A 21,330-nucleotide genomic window follows, 5' to 3' on the forward strand; every position below is an offset into this window, starting at 1 on the left:
AACAATAACAAGAATCTAAATAAAAAATATTTTTATTTGTTGATTTGTTTGAAACTTTTCAAATATGTTAGGTCTTTTTGAAATTATTATTCTCTTATAAAGTTCATGAGGTAATGTATGATGTTAATAAATGTGTGAATTTAGCTGCATAAACAAATAACTGTTCCTCATGGCTTCATATTTTTTATTACATAGCAGTGGCAAATCTTCTACACTGTTTACAACTGCCAGAGGCATTTCAATATATAGAATGAGTGGGCGTATGCAGTGATAATCTTTCTCTAGATGTCCTGATTCATTTTTATTACACCTCTGAGGTACAGTTAAATTGATTTAAAAACACATTTATAGTCAAGTCTTTAGAAACACAAATGATTCCACGGATAGTATGTAAAGAGTGTAGAAAAGATCAATGTTTCTGCTGATCAGTCAGGTTTGTTTCTCCCTGAACACAAAAGATCCTGTTGCCTTTCTGTTCTTGGAAAGTTAGTGATGCTCCTAATCTTTATTATTTAACTAAACAACTGGAATAAACTGCTGCATGTATTCCAGTTGAAAACCACCTGCTAAGGGTATTTTAAATGTTATTAACCTAATTGCTGATTTTCAGTTGTGTAGAAAAATTTTAGTAGAGGTTTTAAAATGAAATATTGTTAGTATTTTAAATATCAATAAACTGTAAGTTGCCTTTATCCCTCTGAATAGGAGAAAATATAGAATTATTTGAGGTTTTGGGGATTCTTTGAAGTGGACACGAATTCAACTTTATGATAACAGTTCTCTGATTTATCGGTTTCTACTAAAGGTTCAAATACATTTGGCAAAATGTTAGGAGAAATTGTCAATAATTTGTGTCTTATATTCACTAGCTTCTAAAGAAAGGTCTTAATCATGATTTTTGAAAGGTCTCCAACTCTGTCGTCATTCTATTTTGAAATGTGGACTAGAGCAGGTTTCCTGTTTTCTCTTTACACATTTGATTATTCACAGTAGTTCAGAAAACTCTCATTAGGGTTAAATTACACAAGTAATCCCCTCCCAAGTAGAATACAACTTGATTGCTTTGTTTTTCACCTTTCTTTCTGCACACTAGACAATGGAATGGGATATTAAATTTGGTGTCCCTTTTTCAGCATATTCTTAGGAGTGTTTGATACTGATGTTCTATTTTTACAATTATCATGCTATTATTCTTCAGGCTGAATACATGTATGACTTGTCTATTTTGTACTCTTTTTAGTGTCTCGCCTATGACTGAGTACAGTTACACTGAATGCCGTGTTTTATTCTATTAATGATGTTAACATAATGGCAGTTATTTCAGTAATAGCATCTTATAGGCAAACAAATATTTATTGACAAGTGAAAATTCCAAGACTGCAAAAATTGGATATGTTTTGTCTACCAATGCATTCTTGGTGCCTAGAACAGTGCATGCTACATAGTAGATGCTCACTAAATTTTGCTCAAGGAATGAATGTAAGAAGCAAGCAATAAAAGGGAACAGGCCTTATCTTACCTTTAGTATTCTAAATGTCTTTATCAATTATGTGTGTATTTATTTGGGGACTCAGGCATGCATTATTTTGTTATTTAGTATGCTTCAGTAGATGTAAGTGTAAATATTGTTAGAAAGTAGTGTTCTCTCTGCATACCATTTGAGTGCAAGAATATATGCACTGTATCATTTTCCCATGTGCAACCTTCAGTTTAAGAGTAGACAACTGTTTTTTTCTTCAAACAATCTAATGTTTAAAAAAAATATATCCAAAGGTGATGTCATTCATCTCCATGTTTTTAGAATGGTACTTTTGATTTAACTTTACATAATTTAGTTTATTAGTATAGTAATTTTTACTTTAAATGCTTTTATTTCCGTATTTTTTGTATGTGAAGATGCTGCAGGTAAATGATGTATAGTTTCCCTAAATCAAATTAGACTGTTGTAAGTCTCTTCATTGAAGGCTGAAACTTACTTTATACTCCTTCTCTGTTGTAATTAAAATAAATTGGCATTTAATGGTTATATTATATCCAATTTGTGATATTTTAGATCGTAATTTGAATGCAGAAATGTTCTTAATTGTTCCCAATTTCCACATAACGTTCTTCAGCTTGTGCGTTTTTTAAAAATCCCATCTAAAGTATATAAAAAGCTTTTGGCATTTATTTTATACACTTTTAACAATCTAGCAAATAATTGTTTCATGATTTTTGCTGGTTTTAGCTACTGAAATATATTGAGCTCAAAGCAAAATCTTGTGTTATACTCACTCTCCCTTGACTTTCCTGTATTATAAATATAAGTTATGACAGAAATAAGGCTTGTCAAAATGCATATCATCAGTGAACTGAACTTAAAATGAATCCTAATGGATAATAATCCATCTGGGAAAAAATGCCAAGTGTTACATTTAGATGTTAATTGGGGAATGCAATATGTATTTCTTTTTTTGTCAATCAGTATTTTCATTTAGGAAAAATAGGACCATTCATCTTCCTTAGTCTATCCTGATTAATATAGATTAAATTCAAAGGTTGAAAGATGGCAATTATCTTCGTTTCACCTTTACAGGAATTTGTTAGTTCATTAGTAGAATAATCAGCTTTTAAAGATAAAGGTTAAAAATTCCTATGGTATTTTATGGGCTTTTAAAATCACAAGTACAAACAAGTGTTTTGTAGGACATTTTATAAAAGAATAAAAAAATAGTAATAATTTAGTTCTAAATTACTTAACGTTAAGGGTATTGAATTGTAGTGTTGAAATACATTTTATTAAAGACAGAACCCAAGGGAAAGATATATCTTATAGCAGGCATTCACTTCCCTTGGATAATGCATGGAGTGTTTGCCTTTAGGTTATTATACTGAACTTCCAAGGATTATAATAAAAATAATCCTTTTTTATACTATGTTTTAGACTCAAATGTGTGATTTACAATTTCATCACTGTGTCAAAACTTAAAGGTTAATTTCTGGCATGTAGAATGCAGATTATAATCCCCAGCTAAATCTCAAAAGTCTTATCTGGTAGGTCCTAAGCCAATTTCCATTTCCGCAGTGAGTTTCTAGGAGCACTACCCCTACATGTAGGCTGGCAGGCTTCCTCGCTGGAACAGTTGTGGTTCAGCAGAGCCATCTCCATCCTTCAGGCCTTTTACCTGTACTTGACCTCCATCTGTTTCTCCAAAGTGATCTCCAGGCTTCTGGCAAGGAGTGAAAGTTCCTTCTCCTGTGAACAAGGGGTAGGGAACAAAATACAGCTTTGCTACTGCCAAAGCAATGGTCACCAGAATACCCACTCTTGTGAAATTTTTCAGCCAACTAATGATTATTATATATACACACATACACACATTATATACACACATATAAATATATATGTACACACAAGTACATATGTATTAAATAAACTCAGATTTCAAAAAATTAGTATAGAAAGAATCTTTAAAAATATAAAACCATATAATAAGAACAATCAGTTTGCACAACAGTCCAGATATTTGACTTGTTTAGACATTTCAGAGGACCACGTCGCCAATCCAATAAAAGCTTTATTTTCCCTAAATTATTCATTGGGACTTAACCAATATCATTTAGGCTTCTGTGTATTTTAAGCCAACTTTTGCTGTAACTATCTCACTATTTCTATGAAAAATTTTCTTAGTTAAGAATGGTCTGATTAACCTTTATATATGTAAGCCTACTTTTGGATTCAAAATATTTTATATTGAACTTTAATATTTACTAGTTTTCAATTTTATAAAAGGCAATTTATGATGAAAAACCCTTCAGATATTTTATGATTGGATTTGCTTTTTCAAATTTTTTAATAAATTTTCTTGTCTACAAGATAATTTTCTTGATCACGAGAAATTAGTTAACTCTCATTTTTAGATATTTGTCTTTACTGTTAAGTAATTAAACATTAAAAGAAGGCTAGTGAATAGTGCAGGCAGTTTGCAGAAATTTTCCATTTGTATCTGGTTAATTAAACAAATTATTTTCATTTACTTTGTTTCTTATTAAAAATATTTTACATCACATCTATTTTTATTATATATGTTTGGTTATAAAGTTCATGTTATAAAATTGATCTTTTTTTCATTAGCAAAGGAAGAAATATTTGACTTTTATTGATTTTTTTTTTTAAATCATGCTATTTGGGATTTGACAGTATACACTGCACTATTAGGGTACATAGACATATATATATATATATATACATATATATATATATGTATATATATATACACACACGAACATATCTTTAGAAATTTTAACTTACACATATGTGGGTTTCATGCTTGTGGATGTGGGTACTTCATTAGTTCAGGTATAAACTATTACTGTTTTTCAAAAAATATTTACAGTTTTTATATGTTTGCCTTTCTGGGGATTTCGTTTCTTAGTGTATCCTTCATATTCCTTGATCTGAAGGAATTGAATTCCTCCAATAATATTCCTATATTCTGTGTTTCTATATTCCTAATACATGAAGAATACCAGTGGAAGGCTCTGTCTCGTGTGTACACAGGAGCCAGCCCTTGTGTGAAGTACGGCTCACTAGCTCCTAACACTATTCACGTGAGGAAACAATGCTTTCTGCTCCCAGTCGGCACATAGAGGCACACAAATGAAATGTGGAAAGCAGGTTTGATTGCCACTTTCTGTGTGGGATCTCTCTCAGTTGCATTTATAATCAAAAAAGTCTTAAAATTTAAAAAGAAACACTAAAGAGACATCCTGACTCACTGTTGTAGGCAGAATACTAGTCTCAGCCTTAAAAACTAGATGTCCCAATCAGTTTGCCTCTTCTCTTTTACAGTAAATGAATTTGTCATTCTGTGTTATTTAGAATACTTAGAAATCATGTTTGAGTGCCTCTGGAAACTTGTTTACTGATAGGTTATAGATGATTCATATCGAAAGAATAATTTATTTTGTCATTATAAAAATGAATATTTTGTATAATCTTTTAAAAGTGTATAGGGTAGAGTTGTGTATGTTACAGAGGCAGTAGGTGTGTTTAAATGCACATATTCATGTGCGTATGTGGTTCGTAGAGTTCCAGTCTTCCTCACCGGAAAATGAATTTTGTTTTTACAAGTATTCTGCTCTATCTTGTAAGCTTGGCGGCCATATTTTCTAATCCAATAGCAGTATGGGTTTAATGTAAGAATATTTGAAATTATAATGGTTTTAGAATCTTCAGTTATCACAGTTAACGGCAATAATCCTGAAAATATTTTTAATAAATTTTCATAAGAATCTGAAAGTTCAGGTTCTAAGTTTGATCACAAATCTTAAAATATGTAAGCAAAATGGAAAAATGCTTGAATTTGTTTGAGTGTCCATATTATCATTTTGGGGAGATGATTGCAAATTCCTAGAAGCCAGAGGTCAGATCACATTCATTTTTGCATCACTAGATGCCAAGCTTATAGTTCATAGTTCATGCTTAATAAAAGAACTAATATGTGGGATATAAAACTGAAAGCAATAAAGGAACAAGACAAAGAAACAGAAACTCATAGACACAGGCAACAGTTCAGTGGTTACCAGAGGGTAAGAGGGGAGGGTGGTGGTAGAAGAGGGAAAAGGGGGTCAGATATATGGTGATGGAAGGAGAACTGACTCTGGGTGGTAAACACACAATGTGATATAGATGGTGTATTACAGAATTGTACACCTGAAATCTATGTAATTTCACTAACTGTTGTCACCCCAATAAATTTTAATTAAAAATTATATGTATATATATAACAATAGAATTCTTTGGCTTCTATAACTTATATTTAACTTGAATTGCATGTAAAATATCAACCCTTTATGTATGGCATGGAAATTTTGTTGAGACAAGTAATATGAAATATTTGCTGCTTTTGTAGAAATAACAACTGGTATGTGAGTAATCAGGAAATGTATGTTGGAAACCAGACTCAAGCTGAGATAATATGTGACCTTAAAAAAAGGTCATTTAAATCTATTTTAGTTCTCTTTTTGTAAATAAATAAACGAACAAATTAATAATTTAATTTTGCTCGGTTTAAAACTCAACAACATCTACCTAGGTTAGATTTTCTAAAAATGTATTGCTCATTCATTACCTTAAAGATTATTTTTTGAAAATACACACAGGACAGCATAGACTTTAAAATATGAACTTTAGGCTTAAAAAATACTGCTTTACCAACTACAGTTGTAATGTGTCTTCCAAAATTATTTAAAAAACAAACAAACATAGCTTTGAGATAGAAAAACTCAAATAATTATAATAAATGATGCCTTTTCATTACGTATAATTTTTTTTTCCCTATGTCTATTGAGTTTTTTTCCTTCTGGGGAAGAAATGACTTTTTCTCCTTTCTGCTTGCAGAATTTGTCCCAGTAGTTAATATGGTTATTATATTATCTTGTGTCAGTAAATTAGAATTCCTTAAAAATGACTAGAACCTTAATGCAAAAACTCATTCAAGGAAACCTGCTCTTCATGTGTTATAACAAGTGAACACAAAAGACATATTATAAAATTGATTATGTCGTGCTGCCAGGTGTGGTAACATGTTTTGTTCTGTAACAATTATAAATTATTTTTATGACCAGTTAATGGGATTATTTGAATTCCCTGAAGAGATGTTTGTCTCCAAAATAGCAATCAATACAGGGGAAAATTATTTTGTCTCCAAATGTGTTTGAATGGAAATGGTCTCAGGTCATAAATGATGTACAGTTGTTTATGTGTCTGAGTGTTTTCAAAGTCAGATTACACTGGTCTCTGAATAACAACAGTTTACCCTGTTACAAGGCTTGATGAAGATCTTCAAAGTACTTCTGTGTATTGTACTTGCAGATGTGATATTTTATCTTGTAGACATTCTGGTAAATTATATGGTTTCTCTGTGTTTACTCTGTCTTATTTACACTAGCTCCAGTGGCTGTTGGACAATTACGAGACAGCAGAAGGAGTGAGCCTTCCCAGAAGCACTCTATACAATCACTACCTACGACACTGTCAGGAACACAAACTGGACCCAGTCAATGCTGCTTCTTTTGGAAAACTCATAAGGTCAATTTTTATGGGGCTACGAACCAGGAGATTAGGAACTAGGTTAGTACTGAATAGTAAGATCATAAATTAATCTCTTTTTCGAACTAAAGCAGTTCAGTATATTGTTTGAGCAAACAAAAGTACTTGATTACAGATAACATAAAGAAGAAATACAAAATTAGCTCAGTTTATCATATCCCTCCAGAAAAGGAAAGGTCATTATTCATTGAATACCACCAAACCAGAATGAAGCTTTGTTCTAAACATGAATTGAGCAAAGCTTTGAGAAGGAAGAGCTGATTCTCAAATCACATAGGAATGAGCAGACCAACGTGTTAATGCAAGATTTACATATAATGCTTTAAAAATTAATATGTATCACTATCTTCTCTTTTTGAAAATAACCATACTAAAGTTGTTGAGTAAAGTAACATAGTAAATGGAAAACTATGTATCTTGATTCTTCCAAAATTAAATTGATAATGTCTCTTCAATTTGAATGGAATAAGAAATTAAAGCTGAATTTTTTCCTTTCATTTCGGGAGACCAATTAAAAATCATTTGGTGAACTTGAAAAAATATGGGTGTTTGAAGCCCTCAACAATTACATGGTGCTATTTACCTCTTTTTAAACTCTTCATTATGAAACTGTGCATGTATGGAAGTAAAAATATAGTAGTTTCATTTCATGGAAGCCAATAAAGTGAAGAAAACTGTTAGTTTCTGTATTTATTTCCTTTTGAAATAGATAATGAGTTTTTACTAATATGAAAATAATGCTTAGAACTGTGTGGCTTCATTTTTACTTTTCTATAGTTTTTACAAATTATCAAAATATAAATATTTTAAGTAGCTGGACAGAAAGATATGGATGCCTTTGATTTCCTAAATCTTACAGATATCCACATTAAAAAGTATAAAAATACAGATGCTGCACTGTATGACATTAGATGGTATACCTTTAATAAGTTATTTCACAGGTTCATAGTATTCTAGTAAGTGGTTTTTAACATTCTTAATTAAATAAACAGAGCCTTTGTAATTGACCTTGTTATTTATAATTTATGCTGAAGAGTATGTCAGTTTTATGACATTTACAAGGTCTGTATGTATTTAAAGTGTGAATTATTTCATTCTGTTGCATTTCAAATGATTATGTAGCTTTCAGATAGCTGGAGGTTTAGCTCTCTAATAAATGTAATTTTTTCTAACTATTAGCTTTCAGTCCCTTGAAAAAAATCTTTCTGTTTCTGGAGTACGTTTTCCCCCAGAACCTCGAAAATCGTTATTTGGGACCTAACCTTCTGTCTCCTAGCTGATGGCTCAGTAGTTATGCATACCATGCCAATATTTTGAAACTCTGGGCTTTATTCAACATTCTAATAGCTGTATTGTTGTGCTTCTTTTGTTAATGAAAGAGATTTCAATGGGTCCTATTTTGAGGCTCCATTCAAACCTTGAAACACATCTTTAAAATAGAAAGTGACAAAATTGTCGTTGTTTGGGTCTGTGAATGAGTAAAATCCATACTCTCTAAGTACATATTACAGTATTGCAGCTTTTACTTTCTGGTGTTCTTCCTGCCCCTCCCCCTCACTGTGTAACAGTTATGTTTCCAGTTCCTTTTAAAATTGTATATAGTATTTGTAATTAGGGATGGAAAACAAAGCCTAGACAAATAAGGAGAAAAGAAATCCTATGGGGACAGTTTAAGCAAATGCTATGTTAAGAAGATAGCAGAACTCTAATAAAAAAAAAAAACTGCCCGTGGTAGGGGTCGGAGTACTACCAGAGAGTCTTTCTACCATGGAAACTGTATTAGCATTCACTTTCTACCTCTAACCCAGGGGACAGAAAGAAAATCAGTATAAATCATGAGACAATTTAACTCAGATACCTTTTTTTTTCAAGTAAACTGTAAGCAGAACTGTTCATTTATCCATCAGTAAAATTAACTGGTGAATTCATTCAAACCAGAACCAGACCTTTTCTTAAGTTTTGGAATTAAGTAACAAGTAAATAAAATCACCATGTTTCTAAACAAAGACAAATCAAAAGGTACCTTTAGTAGATCCCCTTTTCAAGTTAAGTGTAAGCAAAGAACATGGGACATGCTGATCTCCCTCATCTCCTATGGAATAGAACCACCTCTACACCAGAACAACCAAAATGCTGACTTTTAAGAAACTGAAAAGAAACTAGATACTTCATCTGTTTTGTGGTCTCACAAGAGAGACACCATTTTACCCTGTGGCTTTGTCATTTGGCTATGTCCCCTGGTTAATCTCTTTTGCTTCCCACCCCTGCCAGAACTCCGTATCATTCTTCACTCTGTACAAGAGGACACTAGTAATTGAGTGTGTGGTATTGTTTGGTTTTTCTTTTTGCTCTATTCTGCAGTGGATTTTGGAGACAAGATCTAATATCTGCAAGTGGAAAGCCTTTTTTTAGAGGCAGTAGGTTTTCATACTGGTTTATTATACTGAAACTGCGTAGGTATTCAGATGCCCTATGTTTTTTCTAAACTAGCAATATTGTTTATATAACAAGATTTTAATGTTTTTTTCAAATATATAGGGTTCATCTAATTAATACATGTTCTTTAATCTTGGAAGTAAAGTTCTGTTCCACTTTATATAAAATATTTAGTCTACACTCCGCTTGCATTTCTTTTTGTAAATGAAAGAAAAAATTGAAAAGAGCCCTGATGTCTTGCTATAAATAAGCTTGTGGAAAACTATTTTCTCTTTGCAAAAATTTACATATTTAAATGTTATTTTTGCAAGAATTACAAATTTCATTTGGAGCAAAACTTTGTCGTTTCTAATAGCAAACATGGTCTTTCTCACGAACATGGGGAAATTGTGACATTTTTATTCCAGTTGGAAATTTGCCATTTTCACAGAGAAATTTCCTCAGGTATGTTGTGACACATCTTATTCAGTGTACAAACTAATATGAATCCAAAAGACCAGAGATTAATAAAGTGTTTCAAAATGAACAGAGTAAATGCATGCTTCTTTTTAGATTTCAAAATACTAAATATAACAGACTTCACCACATTTGTGTCAGTGAAATTACCTTCATTATCCCTGCAAAAATAGAACTTGAAAAATGTAGAACTTAATGCATATCTAAGACAGTAGAATTAAGAATTTATTTTCATTTGGTTCTGTATAACCTCTTTACAATAAATTCTCATTTAGCGTGCAACCCTTTATCCTGTTAATGAATTTTTGTTGTCCAGAATTTTTTCTGTCCATTATCCCTTCCAAATTAGATTTCAAATATAAATTTAAAAATAAAGTGGAACTTAAATGGAGTAAGTTGACTATTTGACTAATATTTAAGAGAGTTTATAAGGAAAGATTTTTCTTAGGGCTTCGAGCTGATTGATTCAGAATCTTATTTTGATTCTTCAGAGGTGGCCCCCATAAAAACATGTAAGTATCCAGAACACATAATCATAAATACGTATCATTAATATATTGCTTATATATACATTTTCCAAATGTAAAGTTAAATGAACGTCCTAAGTGATTAGTATTGGTTTGACTGACTTTTTGTGTTTCTAATGTTTGTTGTTCTTTTTATGAAGAGGAAACTCCAAGTACCATTATTACGGGATTCGTGTCAAGCCAGACTCCCCTCTTAATCGTCTACAAGAAGACATGCAGTATATGGCTATGAGGCAACAACCCATGCAACAGAAACAAAGGTAGATTCTGGAATTATCATTGACATGTCAAGGCTATGTATTTCTTTAGAAGTTTGGTCTCCCTTTTTTCTGAACAAATATAACAAAAACCTAAATGTGCAAGAAAATCATTATTGTTAGCATGCTTTCACTACAGACAGTTCTCAAATATGATTTAGAATTTTATTCATCCTGTCTAATTTCCAAATCTTTTAAAATTACTTCTCAGTCAGTCTGTTTGGCCCCTTTTCGGTTAAATGTGACATCCCAAACTATTCAAACAGGGTAACTAAACACAAAACATAAAGAGCAAATACCAACTGTTTCAGTATTCATGAGTTTCTTATTTGCTTTTCTGCACATTCCTCAAGTCATTCTTTTTGACACTATAAATTCTTGCAGAATGTTTGGGACTTCTTACATTTTCTTGAATCCAGCTTCATAGATGTAGATACTAGAGCTATAAGAGAGCTCAAGCATTCATGGATGGATGGATGGGTGGATGGATGGATGGATGGATGGATGGATGGATGGATGAATAGAATCATAGATCTTAAAATTGAAAAATACCTCAATATAGTCTGGCCCTGTAGCCTTGTGAGAATCAAAGCATTAATCGTCCCGTTTTTCAGTTAAGTCCCAGGGAGGTTAAATTATTTGAGCAACCCATAATGCTGTTGCATAGACAAGGGCTTTCTAGTATTACATGACTTATATCACGGTTAGGAGTAAATAAAATGAAAGCTCTCTCACTCTTTACTGGTGTAGCTCTGTCATGCCAGTAGTTAGTTTTCTTTTCAATTGAGCATACAGAATTAGGTAGGAGAAAGAAAGTCTACATATCATTAATCAGACAATCTACATCAGCCTGCCTAAACCATTGATCTGGGATACTGAGTCACCTTGACCAGATTTCCTCCACATCTATACTGCCTTAGTCAGAAGTATTAGCTCTAAGTCACTGCTGGAGAAAGAATGTATCACTCAATAGTCCTTTATCTATTTAGGCAGCAAGCACTAAATTGAGTCTCTGCTGCGTACTAGGCCCTGCATTCAGAGATAAGAACAGTCCCTACCTTTGAAGAGTTAAGACATTAGAAGGAGAGGCACATGGGATTTTTTGTCCTTTAAGTAATGCAATGTGAGAAGTACTGAAATAAGTCTTTGATCAAGGACCTATTGGAATACAGAGGAATTTTCCTTAAATTCTGAGAGAGGGCAAATTGGGAAGTTTCATAGAGAAAGTGCTATTTGAGTCAGCACCTAGATCAGAAAGAGGAGAGGTGTGTTCAGGCAGAGGGAACAACATAAACAAAATCAAGAGGAATCAAGTTCATGCCTTTGGTAAACGTTTTGTGATTTGGTGAGGTTGGTTCTGCAGGAGGGCAATTGAGAAGTTGAGAAGTGTAGTGGTAGATGAGATTTAAAAAGTAGTTTGGACCACAGATTAAGGGATTTGGTTGTATATGAAGCTAGTAAGTTTGTTCTTTGTGCAGAACATATAGCTTTGAAGCTGTGTAAGGCTTTCAAGCAAAACAACGAAACTCAGATTTTTTTTCTACAGAGATGACTTTTTGGTTTTGGTTTTTGGTTTTTCGTTTTGGGCAAGACATATTTAATGAGAAGAAACAAGAGATAAAGAAACCAGGTATGTGGTTTTAACACAGTCATAATTTTTAGTGCAAGTGTCCCAGACTGAAGAGTCAGGTCAAGATTGGATATTATATAAAAGTATCTTAAGGGTTTTAGATATTTAATTCACAGATTCTCAACCTTATTTTTTGCATTGCTGACCCCTATATTTTGAGGTATAGCCTGTGAAATATATTCAGAAGGGCTCTGAAAAATAATAAAAGAGTCATAGGACAGTCCCTTATGTGGTTGGAGACAGAGATTGTGTGAATTGTAATAAACTGTTACTTGTCTTATGATTATTGTTTCACCTGTTAGTGGCAACAGTTAGAGCTTTTACTTTATGGTGCGGTCTCTGTTCTCATGCATAGCAAAACTACACAGTGGAGATGAGAGTGAGATCAAGAAAAAGAAAAGTTTGATTCCAAAAAAATAAAAACAACAACATACTCCAACTTAAATATGAACAAAAGCTTGGTGAATGATACCTAAGACAGTTGAAGAATACTTCTTTCTGTGATATAACTTTAGAGAATCCTAGCAAGTTTTCATGGAAATGGAAGCTTTCAGGGGACATTCTTTATTTAAAAAGCCTGGGTTAGGTAAGCAAGACCTAGGACTTAACAAAAGGTCTCCTTATAAAAATAATTCAGAGCTATAAATGTTAACAAACCACGAAAACTCTGCAATCTCAGTTTAGTAGTAATTGCTTTTAGAATTAGATATAATATGGATGTATTTAAGAAGTGATAAAATTCTCAGTGATATCAAGAAATTGTGCCAACTTTAGTTAGTGTGTGTTTCCTTATGAAATAAGAATGTTAGAGAACCAGAGAAGTACTGAAATGTCCTTTAATTTGTTGGCTTTTTTTAATTTTAAAAAATTTAGATTATGGACATTGGCTCTTAGAACGGTGTCTTGCCAACGAATTGCAGTGTTAGCATAATTAACTTCAAAGATCTCGTTGGAATAAGCAGGCCAGAGGGAGGTTTCTGCTGTCTCTCTGAAGGATCCTGTCAACTGGCAACATCAGTAGGCGTTAAGAGAAGCCAATTCCCTGTTCATTGTGTAAAACATTTGGATAGGAGAGGAAGTTTGTCTCTCTAAGTCTGGATGTAAGGGATAAGAGTATTTGTTGAAACAACGGCAAAAGAACTATTATATCATTTGTTTTATGGCTTATAAAATAAGTTGCTTGCAAAACTCAAACGATCCTATCGAATATACTAAAAGTCACATAAGAAGAGACTGCTATTCTCTTGTTAAAATAAAAGTGGCATGTTAAAGGTTTTAAAATATTTTATAGTAAGTACTAGTATTTCATATTTTAGAATATTAAAATTATTTAAATGCCTCTAGGTTTCTTGTATGCACCTATATGTGCACATCTTCCATAGTATAAATAAATGTACACATTTGGCTTGTTCTTACAGTAAGAAAATTCAAGCATATGCAGTGATTATTTTATCAGATACAAGCGAAGTTTTTAGAGCTCAGTTTGTACCTTTTTTTTGATAAGTTCGGAATCATTCTAGTTGTAGTGGTAATAATGATTATTGTTTTGTATTGCTTTATAATGTTTAGAGCCTCTTTACATATGCTATCTCACTTGAAGATTTGATAGCATAGTAAAGGAAATTTCCATTTATCTACAAATCACATTTCCAGCAACAAATCACATAGGTTTACACCATATGGAACCTAGCCATGAGTCTAGAAAGAAATGGAAACAGCTTTTGATTGAAAAACAGATGTCGCAGAGCCCGTAGTTTAGCTTAATTGAAAAGATGAAGCCATCCTCAAGCCATTTACCTAAAATAAAGGAGCAGATTAGAGCCCACTTGATTCATAGGAAATCATGAGATGTAACAGCTGGCAAGAGGAAACATAAGTAGACAAGGGTCTTCTATTTGCTTTGGGTTATTCAGCACACAGCCTGTACACATTCCATGGAGGGACAAGTAGATGTAGGCACTCTAGTAGGCCCTTTGAATATCACTAGTGACTAGAATCTACTCTAACACAGTGTAATAACTTTTGGCATATTGCTGACATTATAGGTAATCAGCAAGAGGTTAAGTACCCTGGTGAAGGGAGCAGGCGAATGTGCAATAGTTCTTTTCTTAGTATCTTCTGGGGAAAATATTTCATATGAAAATAACTTCTGCAAGTAAATGAGGTAATCTTTGGTTTTCAAGAAAATTCACTCATGAACCGACTTGTTTACCATAATTCACACAATAAATAAATTAGGTTATTATAGAACAAAAAGTAGATTAGTAATTTTGAGCTCTACAAACTAAGTAAAATTGTTTGCTGCAGTTTATTTTTAATATTTAAAGGGAGCACTTAGGGTTGCTACCTATATTTTAGTAATTCTTCCAAGTCCTACTAGCAGAAGTGGGATGGAGCCAAGTGCTTTTGATAATGTCCTTGATTGTCTTCAACTCCAGCAGCCGTTCTCAAAATATTAAGCTGCAGTTATCATGCCTTCAACAACTACTTAACCAACAGCTGCATACAGAATATGTCCAGCACATCTAAACGAGATATCAGAGAATCATAGAATATTAGAGGTGGAAGGAGGAGATCACCTACTCCAACTCATCCTCTTGATGAGAAAACTGAAATCTATTAAGGGTAGATAATTTATCCACAATCATGTAGCAATCAGGACTAGAATCCAGTCCTCTGGTCTCTATTTTTATAAGAAGAATTCTATCCTAAAGAGGTAAGATAACCCAAACAGAAACATACACATGAAATAAAAATTTTGCATATAAAATAAAGGGAAAACCCCATTATAGTAAGTATGTCTTAAATAAGTGAGGAAATGTGCCACTTTCTATCTCTGAATGGTCTCTTCACAGGAATTGGATTCTGTGAAAGAAGGAACCTTTGTGGTACTGAAGTGAGGGAAATAGAGGGCACCTGGAAAGATGGTAGAACAAGGCCACTTTTGCTTTGGCTGTAGACAGGTGTAAAAGTATTCACATCCCCAAGGAGTGAGGGAGCAGGACAATAACTTTTGTTGTTAGAAGACCTTTCTTAATATAGGTTTCATAGATGAGTGGAAAAAAGCCTATATTTAAAACTGGGAAGTGTGGATTTAAATGCAGGCTGCTTTCGCCCTTCTGCAGAGTATGTGACTGAACTCCACTGAAACTCGGCTTCTTCATCTGCAAAATGGAAATTAATAATAGACTAACTCACAGATTGTTTGGAAGTTCAAGTGGAAAAAAATGTATTCAGGTTTTTTTTTTGTAACTGGAAACATTCAAGTGTTAGATAAATAATAATAATTATTATCATTATTATACTATATGCACTTGAGAAAACTATTTCTTTAGAATAAAAGCTGTTTTGGAGAAGGATAAAACCTGGCATTTGGGCAAGTTTGGCTTCCATTTCTTCATACCTCTAGGCCAGTGGTTTCTCATCTTCCATTGATGTGACTAGTTTACTATTCCTTTCCTAGACCATGAATTTCCCCAGGGTCATTACAGAGCTAAGCACCCAGTGCTGGTAAATGACGCAGAGGCTGATGAGGGTGGCAGGAGTCTTTAGCGGAAAGATGATCAGGTGCCTGCATTATTTGGCTTTTGGAGACAAATAAGGAATCTTGACACTGAGGTATTAAATGTTCACTCTGCCATTGTAGCAGTCCCTGATGTAAAGATATTTTCCATTGAAGATAGGAGAATCACAATTCAGTAATTACTAACTACAGTACTCATGTAAAGTTTGGTAATACTAACAGTCACCGCTCATCCTTCTCATGCACGTTTATCGAGTATTTAAAATGTTCTTCAATAAGCACTTTATATGCATGATCTCGTTTGGCGATTGTTATTATTTACTGATAAACAAGCTAAGGTCCATTGAATTTTGCTATATCCGCGCTCACTAATTTAATTTTTTCCTAGCTAGAGTCTCAGGTATGCTTTTTTTGGTTTTTTCGTTGCTATCTTGGCTTCACTGAGACAGGTGGTCATCCTCCAAATTAAGGAGTGGAGGCATTACTCTAAAATCAGTTCAACAGAAAGAGCCAGCTGTAGATAAAATAAGTATCATTGAAGCATATTTGTAAGAAGACTATATCAGTTCTATGCTAACCATACATTCCCTATGCTAAGAGGACTCAGTGAAGAAATTCATGAGGTGAGGGAATTGCGTCTGCTGCTTTCAACATTGCATCCTCAGCACCTAGTATAACATTGAGCACATCGTCAGAGCCCTATAAATACTTTAAATGAATGAATGATCCACAGGTTTTATTTTGGCCAACAGCTTCAAACTTCTCTTTTCCCTCTCTCTCCTACATTTTCTACTAATACCATCGCACATAATACAACTGCCCCATTTGGATTTAATTTTTTCCTCTTTTCCTTGTCCAATTATAGATGTAGAATTAATGAAGAGACAGATACTCCAAGACCTACCAAGAGAATTGGAGAGATATAATAACTATCATTAATCAGCAAGGTTGATGTTAGAAGTCATTTATATATAGACATAGTCAGTGTGACATCAAGGAGTCAATTTCAATTTCTATTCTGAAACGTTCACTATTTTCTTTGATCTGTTCTTATTTATATCATTTGGTTCCTTTCAGACCTCAAGTCATCTGAAGACTTTCTGGAATAATTTTTCCAAAGAGAATGTCAAAATTTCAATAGAAAATGTTAACCTCTTGCCCTAATTATGTGCTCAAAGTTTAGATTTGTTCAGGCAAATTAAATGATTGTGTACTTTCTAGAGCTGTATTCATAATAATGATTCTATTTGCCAGGACAATTCAGGTTTTGCATTTTGCATGTGCATTTTTCACTTGCTTCAAAGAGACTTTTCCAAATATTTCTTTTAGTCTATTGACAACCCTTCCACCTGGTACTTTTAGTTGAACGTGATGGTAAATATAAGCCATTCTTTGTCTTCCATTAGACTCCTTTAGTGTCTGTACATGTGAGACTATTGACAGAATCAGATATTATTTTATAGTAGAGTTACAGCTGTCCAAGTTCTAAATAACAGCTATGACTAACTCCATGGGGGAAGATTCCTAATAATTTTCCAAGTTTTCTGTGTTAGTGACAGGTTTCATGCATACACTCAGCTATTAAAGCATTAGAGTTTCTTTGATTTCTTAATCATTAACAACTTTAGCTCTGATTGCCCATGGAGTTGCAAGCTGTTAAAATTATCATTTGCCTCTTACTAATTTTGAAACCAACAGTTGTTTCTTCACTAGATGCAGCACAAGTCTTTCTCAGAGCACACACAACTCAGGAACGCAAAGAATCTACTATATTAAAGCCTAATCTGAAAATAATGAATATGTAAAATAAATGGGGGGAGCGTTCAGTTTTTTAAAGGATTCAACAAAACTTTTTTTCTGGTGTTTACAATTTAGTATTTAAATGGTGATTATTTCATGAAGAAAATAGAGAGGCAGGAAATCTGAAAATGATGTTTCAATGCAAAGAGGTCAACTGAAATTCTGCCAGAGTTAAGATAATGTTAGGTTATCTTATAAGCCAATAGAATATAGAAAGTATGCTGGAAAAATTCTTTTTATACACAGCCTTTTCAAAACCATGCCCTTAACTGCTTTGCCGATAGTAAATGCTCAATAAATGTTTGTTGAATTGATTTGATATATGTTAAGGTCAATTAATGTCATGATAAAATGAAATGTTACCCTGAGTATTCATTCATTCATTGGTCTATCATCCATTTAGACATCTTTATTTACAATCTAAGTGTAGTTTATTGAAAAACAATTGTTAATTGATGACATTTTATTTAAAAAATGACTTTCCTCTAGTGTTATGGATATACTTCAACCACAGTGGTCTAATGGAATTTATGTCAGACCAAGAGGCTGCTAAGGAATTGTGTTGTGCACACTCATTAAGAAACATCTCAGAAGCATGTTAAAATAATCAATTCCTAAGTCCCATTCTCAAAGATTTTGTTGGGTAGATCTAGGGTGAGCCTAGCATTTGAATTTTTTGGAAAACTACCCAGATACTGACATACGATTAGGTTTCAAAACCTAATATAAGATAATAATTGTTCCAAGAAGTATCAGTTACCACAGATAATAGTTTGTTGAGCCTATTTTTAATGTGCCTGTTCTTAATTTCCTGTTAAACTCCCTCCTTCTCTGGGAAGACCCAACCCTCTGAGGCAATGCTAGGGATAGGATGTTTTCCCCAGAGTATCAGGAAAATAAACATCTAGCATTCCTTAGTCCAATATTTGTGATTTCTGGAGATTCCTTCTAAGTACCAATCCGATGCCAAGCAATACACTGTGGATATGCCACCACGTGACTTAGTATTTAAAACAAAGCAGGAAAAGCAAAAGTTAGCACTACCCAGACGTTGTCTCCTGCTTAGTTCACACTAATACTGCTCTCGTATATGAGCCATGTTCCTGTCCTTCCTAAAATCACTCTTTATAGTGCAGACCCCTCTCAACCTTGTCCCCACACCTTTCTCTGAGGAGGTACAACGTAAGGTTCTGGCAACCGAGAATGGATACACTTGGTGCATCTCTGCCTGATCCATTCAATACACTATTCACCTTGCTGCCCTTACTTTTATGGTTAGAATAAAAGTACTAATTTCCCAGCTCTGACTGTATTTTCTTGTTTTTCTTCCCTTCTCCTATGTAATATTTGTGTTCAAATACTGACCTACACAGTTTCTCCAGAGTTTACAAACTAATTTCCTTATCTCTACAAGCTCATACTGATGCATTTCCCATCTCCTGTGTAACATAGGTTCCTCCAATCAGTGCTGCCCATTCAATATCATTATGAAGCATAATCGTACATTAATTATAACATATTATGATTTTGAATGCTTATTAAAAATACAATCTCTCTTTCCTTTAGGAACTTCCACTGTCGACATCTTTCTCGGGAAGTAGATCATTTTGCTTGCAGGCTACACACTTCCTAAGCACTGTGTGCAAGGAGGTTGTGACCTAGCATCCATCCTCTGAGAGGAGTATATGTTATTGCCTTTTCTGGTGAAATTCCATTTGTCCTTGCTATTCGTACCTGTTAAGCATCCATAGTATCCTGGATACTGTGAAGGATAAAGGGACTTGGTAAAGCACAGCTGGGCAAAGTCTCATAGTTGCTCTCTAATGCAATATTAAAATTGAATAAATTGAAGTCTATAGGAAATATTTCTGTTTTCTTTTCTCCAAGGTAAATAATTCAAATTCCTTTAACAATATTTGATTGTTAACTCCATGAATTCTGTACTTCATTAACTTCAATGAAGAAACATGGATAAACAATTTTAGCCTATTTTATTAGTGAGATAAAATTTCTTAGTTGAAAAGGGGAAGCTAAAATCAACGAAACCTGGAATGGATCAATGAGGACAAGAAACTTTCCTAAATATATTTTCTAAGGATAAAATCATTTACATTTTCCAGAACAGAATGGTTATCAACTCCCTCACACAAAAACTCAAAACTCTTGCCTCACAAAGCTTTTTTTTCTTGCCTTGCTAAGATGATTTTTTAAGGAGGAAATTAAATGAGAAAAATATTTAATTTTCATAAACAATGCTTCTAGCAAATCATAATGCTAAGCCTCCTGCCATTTCTTGGTATGGCCCAAATTGAAAAGTACATTTACATGGTTTTTCCATTAAATAAAAAATAGGTTTGAGTTCTTTTATATCATTAGAAAATAGCAACCAACATTTTGGAGACGTGGGGTCATTGCTAAAATGATAAGCAGGCTGAAGTGTGTTGTAGCCTTTTTCACCCTGTTCATCTTCTGACTTTATTTTTGCTTTTCAGTTCTGTGTTAGATACCGACATATACGAAATAGATGTAAATGTCATTATGAATGACTTTGGTATTTTCTTTGAGGTTTCATTTATCTGAGTTATAATTAATGACATGTAAAATTGAATCATTCCTTAAGGCAACCGGAGCTTTAGTTTGTATGATGTTTTACCAGGTCCATTCATTTTATATCTGTTGTCAGGGTGCAGGCATCTTTGAGTATAAGCTGTTCATGTATTAGGGACTTTGTCATTCGCAATAATTCCATATTAATGATCCAGTTGCTTTATGGTATTAATGGAAGAGTCCAGTGTCTGAATGGTGAGAATATTAGGTGGTTTTGTTTGTTAAATATAAGTAGAAATAAGGAGACTAGGACAAACAGCATAAAATGAATGATGTTATCTCTAGGACATAAGCTTATTGGAGACTTTAATTTTTTTTCTTAGTTTTTCTGTTTTTCTAAATTTCTATAATAAAGAAAAATAAATGAAATCTTAGAAAAAAATTATAGTTGCTGCTTATTTCTCATTTTGTATGTGCTTATCCTAGGAGGATTGCCCAGGCGTTTTTTCCATATGTGGTATTTCTCTCCCAAGCAGTCTTTCCTTCTTTCCCATGCGGCTGAAGCATATTTTCTCTGTGTTAGCAGTATGGAAAATCCATAAGTTTGTATGACTAGTACCTAAACGTAAAGACAGAACTGTAGCTAACTTGGGTTTATTTTTAAATCTGGTAAGCTAGGTTTGTAGATGGATTCTTGCATGTATTTTGCTGCAAGCTGATGCTTTGGGTCTTCGTATATGCAGATGTGGAGAGGATTCAAGGAAGATGAATGGTTGAGATGCATGAGAAGTTTTAGGAGATAAGAAAAACAGTATTGTAGAGTTTGTAGGCTGTTTCATATTTTAAAGATATTAATTAATTGAAAGCCATTCATCAACATTTGTCAATCCCTAGTACCTAGATCTTAGTTCAGATTAAAGTCCCAAGATATTTAAAATGTTTCTCCCTTGATCCATTGGCCATTAAAAGTTATGTTCAAATCATGTATTAAAACTATAATCGTGGACATCTTTGCCACTGCTGTCCAAAGAAAAACCTCATAACACTTTCGTTCTTAGGTA

The 21,330-nt window shown here is 33.3% G+C and overlaps 1 protein-coding gene across 7 annotated transcripts in view; it reads left to right on the plus strand.

The window, feature by feature from the left end:
- RFX3 (regulatory factor X3) overlaps window positions 1-21,330 on the plus strand; it is a 266,691-nt gene that overhangs the window by 188,677 nt on the left and 56,684 nt on the right. For all 7 annotated transcript variants that reach the window (XR_013994520.1, XM_081067309.1, XM_081067311.1 and 4 more), the window contains 2 exons: window positions 6,933-7,114; window positions 10,653-10,772. Coding sequence is in view for 6 of the 7 variants with exons in the window: in XM_081067309.1 (XP_080923435.1) it covers window positions 6,933-7,114; window positions 10,653-10,772 (302 nt within the window). In the remaining variant the exon portion in view is untranslated. The remainder of the gene's footprint in view (window positions 1-6,932; window positions 7,115-10,652; window positions 10,773-21,330) is intronic.

The sequence above is a fragment of the Rhinolophus hipposideros genome (assembly GCF_964194185.1).
Source record: "Rhinolophus hipposideros genome assembly, chromosome: 11".
Taxonomy (NCBI): domain Eukaryota; kingdom Metazoa; phylum Chordata; class Mammalia; order Chiroptera; family Rhinolophidae; genus Rhinolophus; species Rhinolophus hipposideros.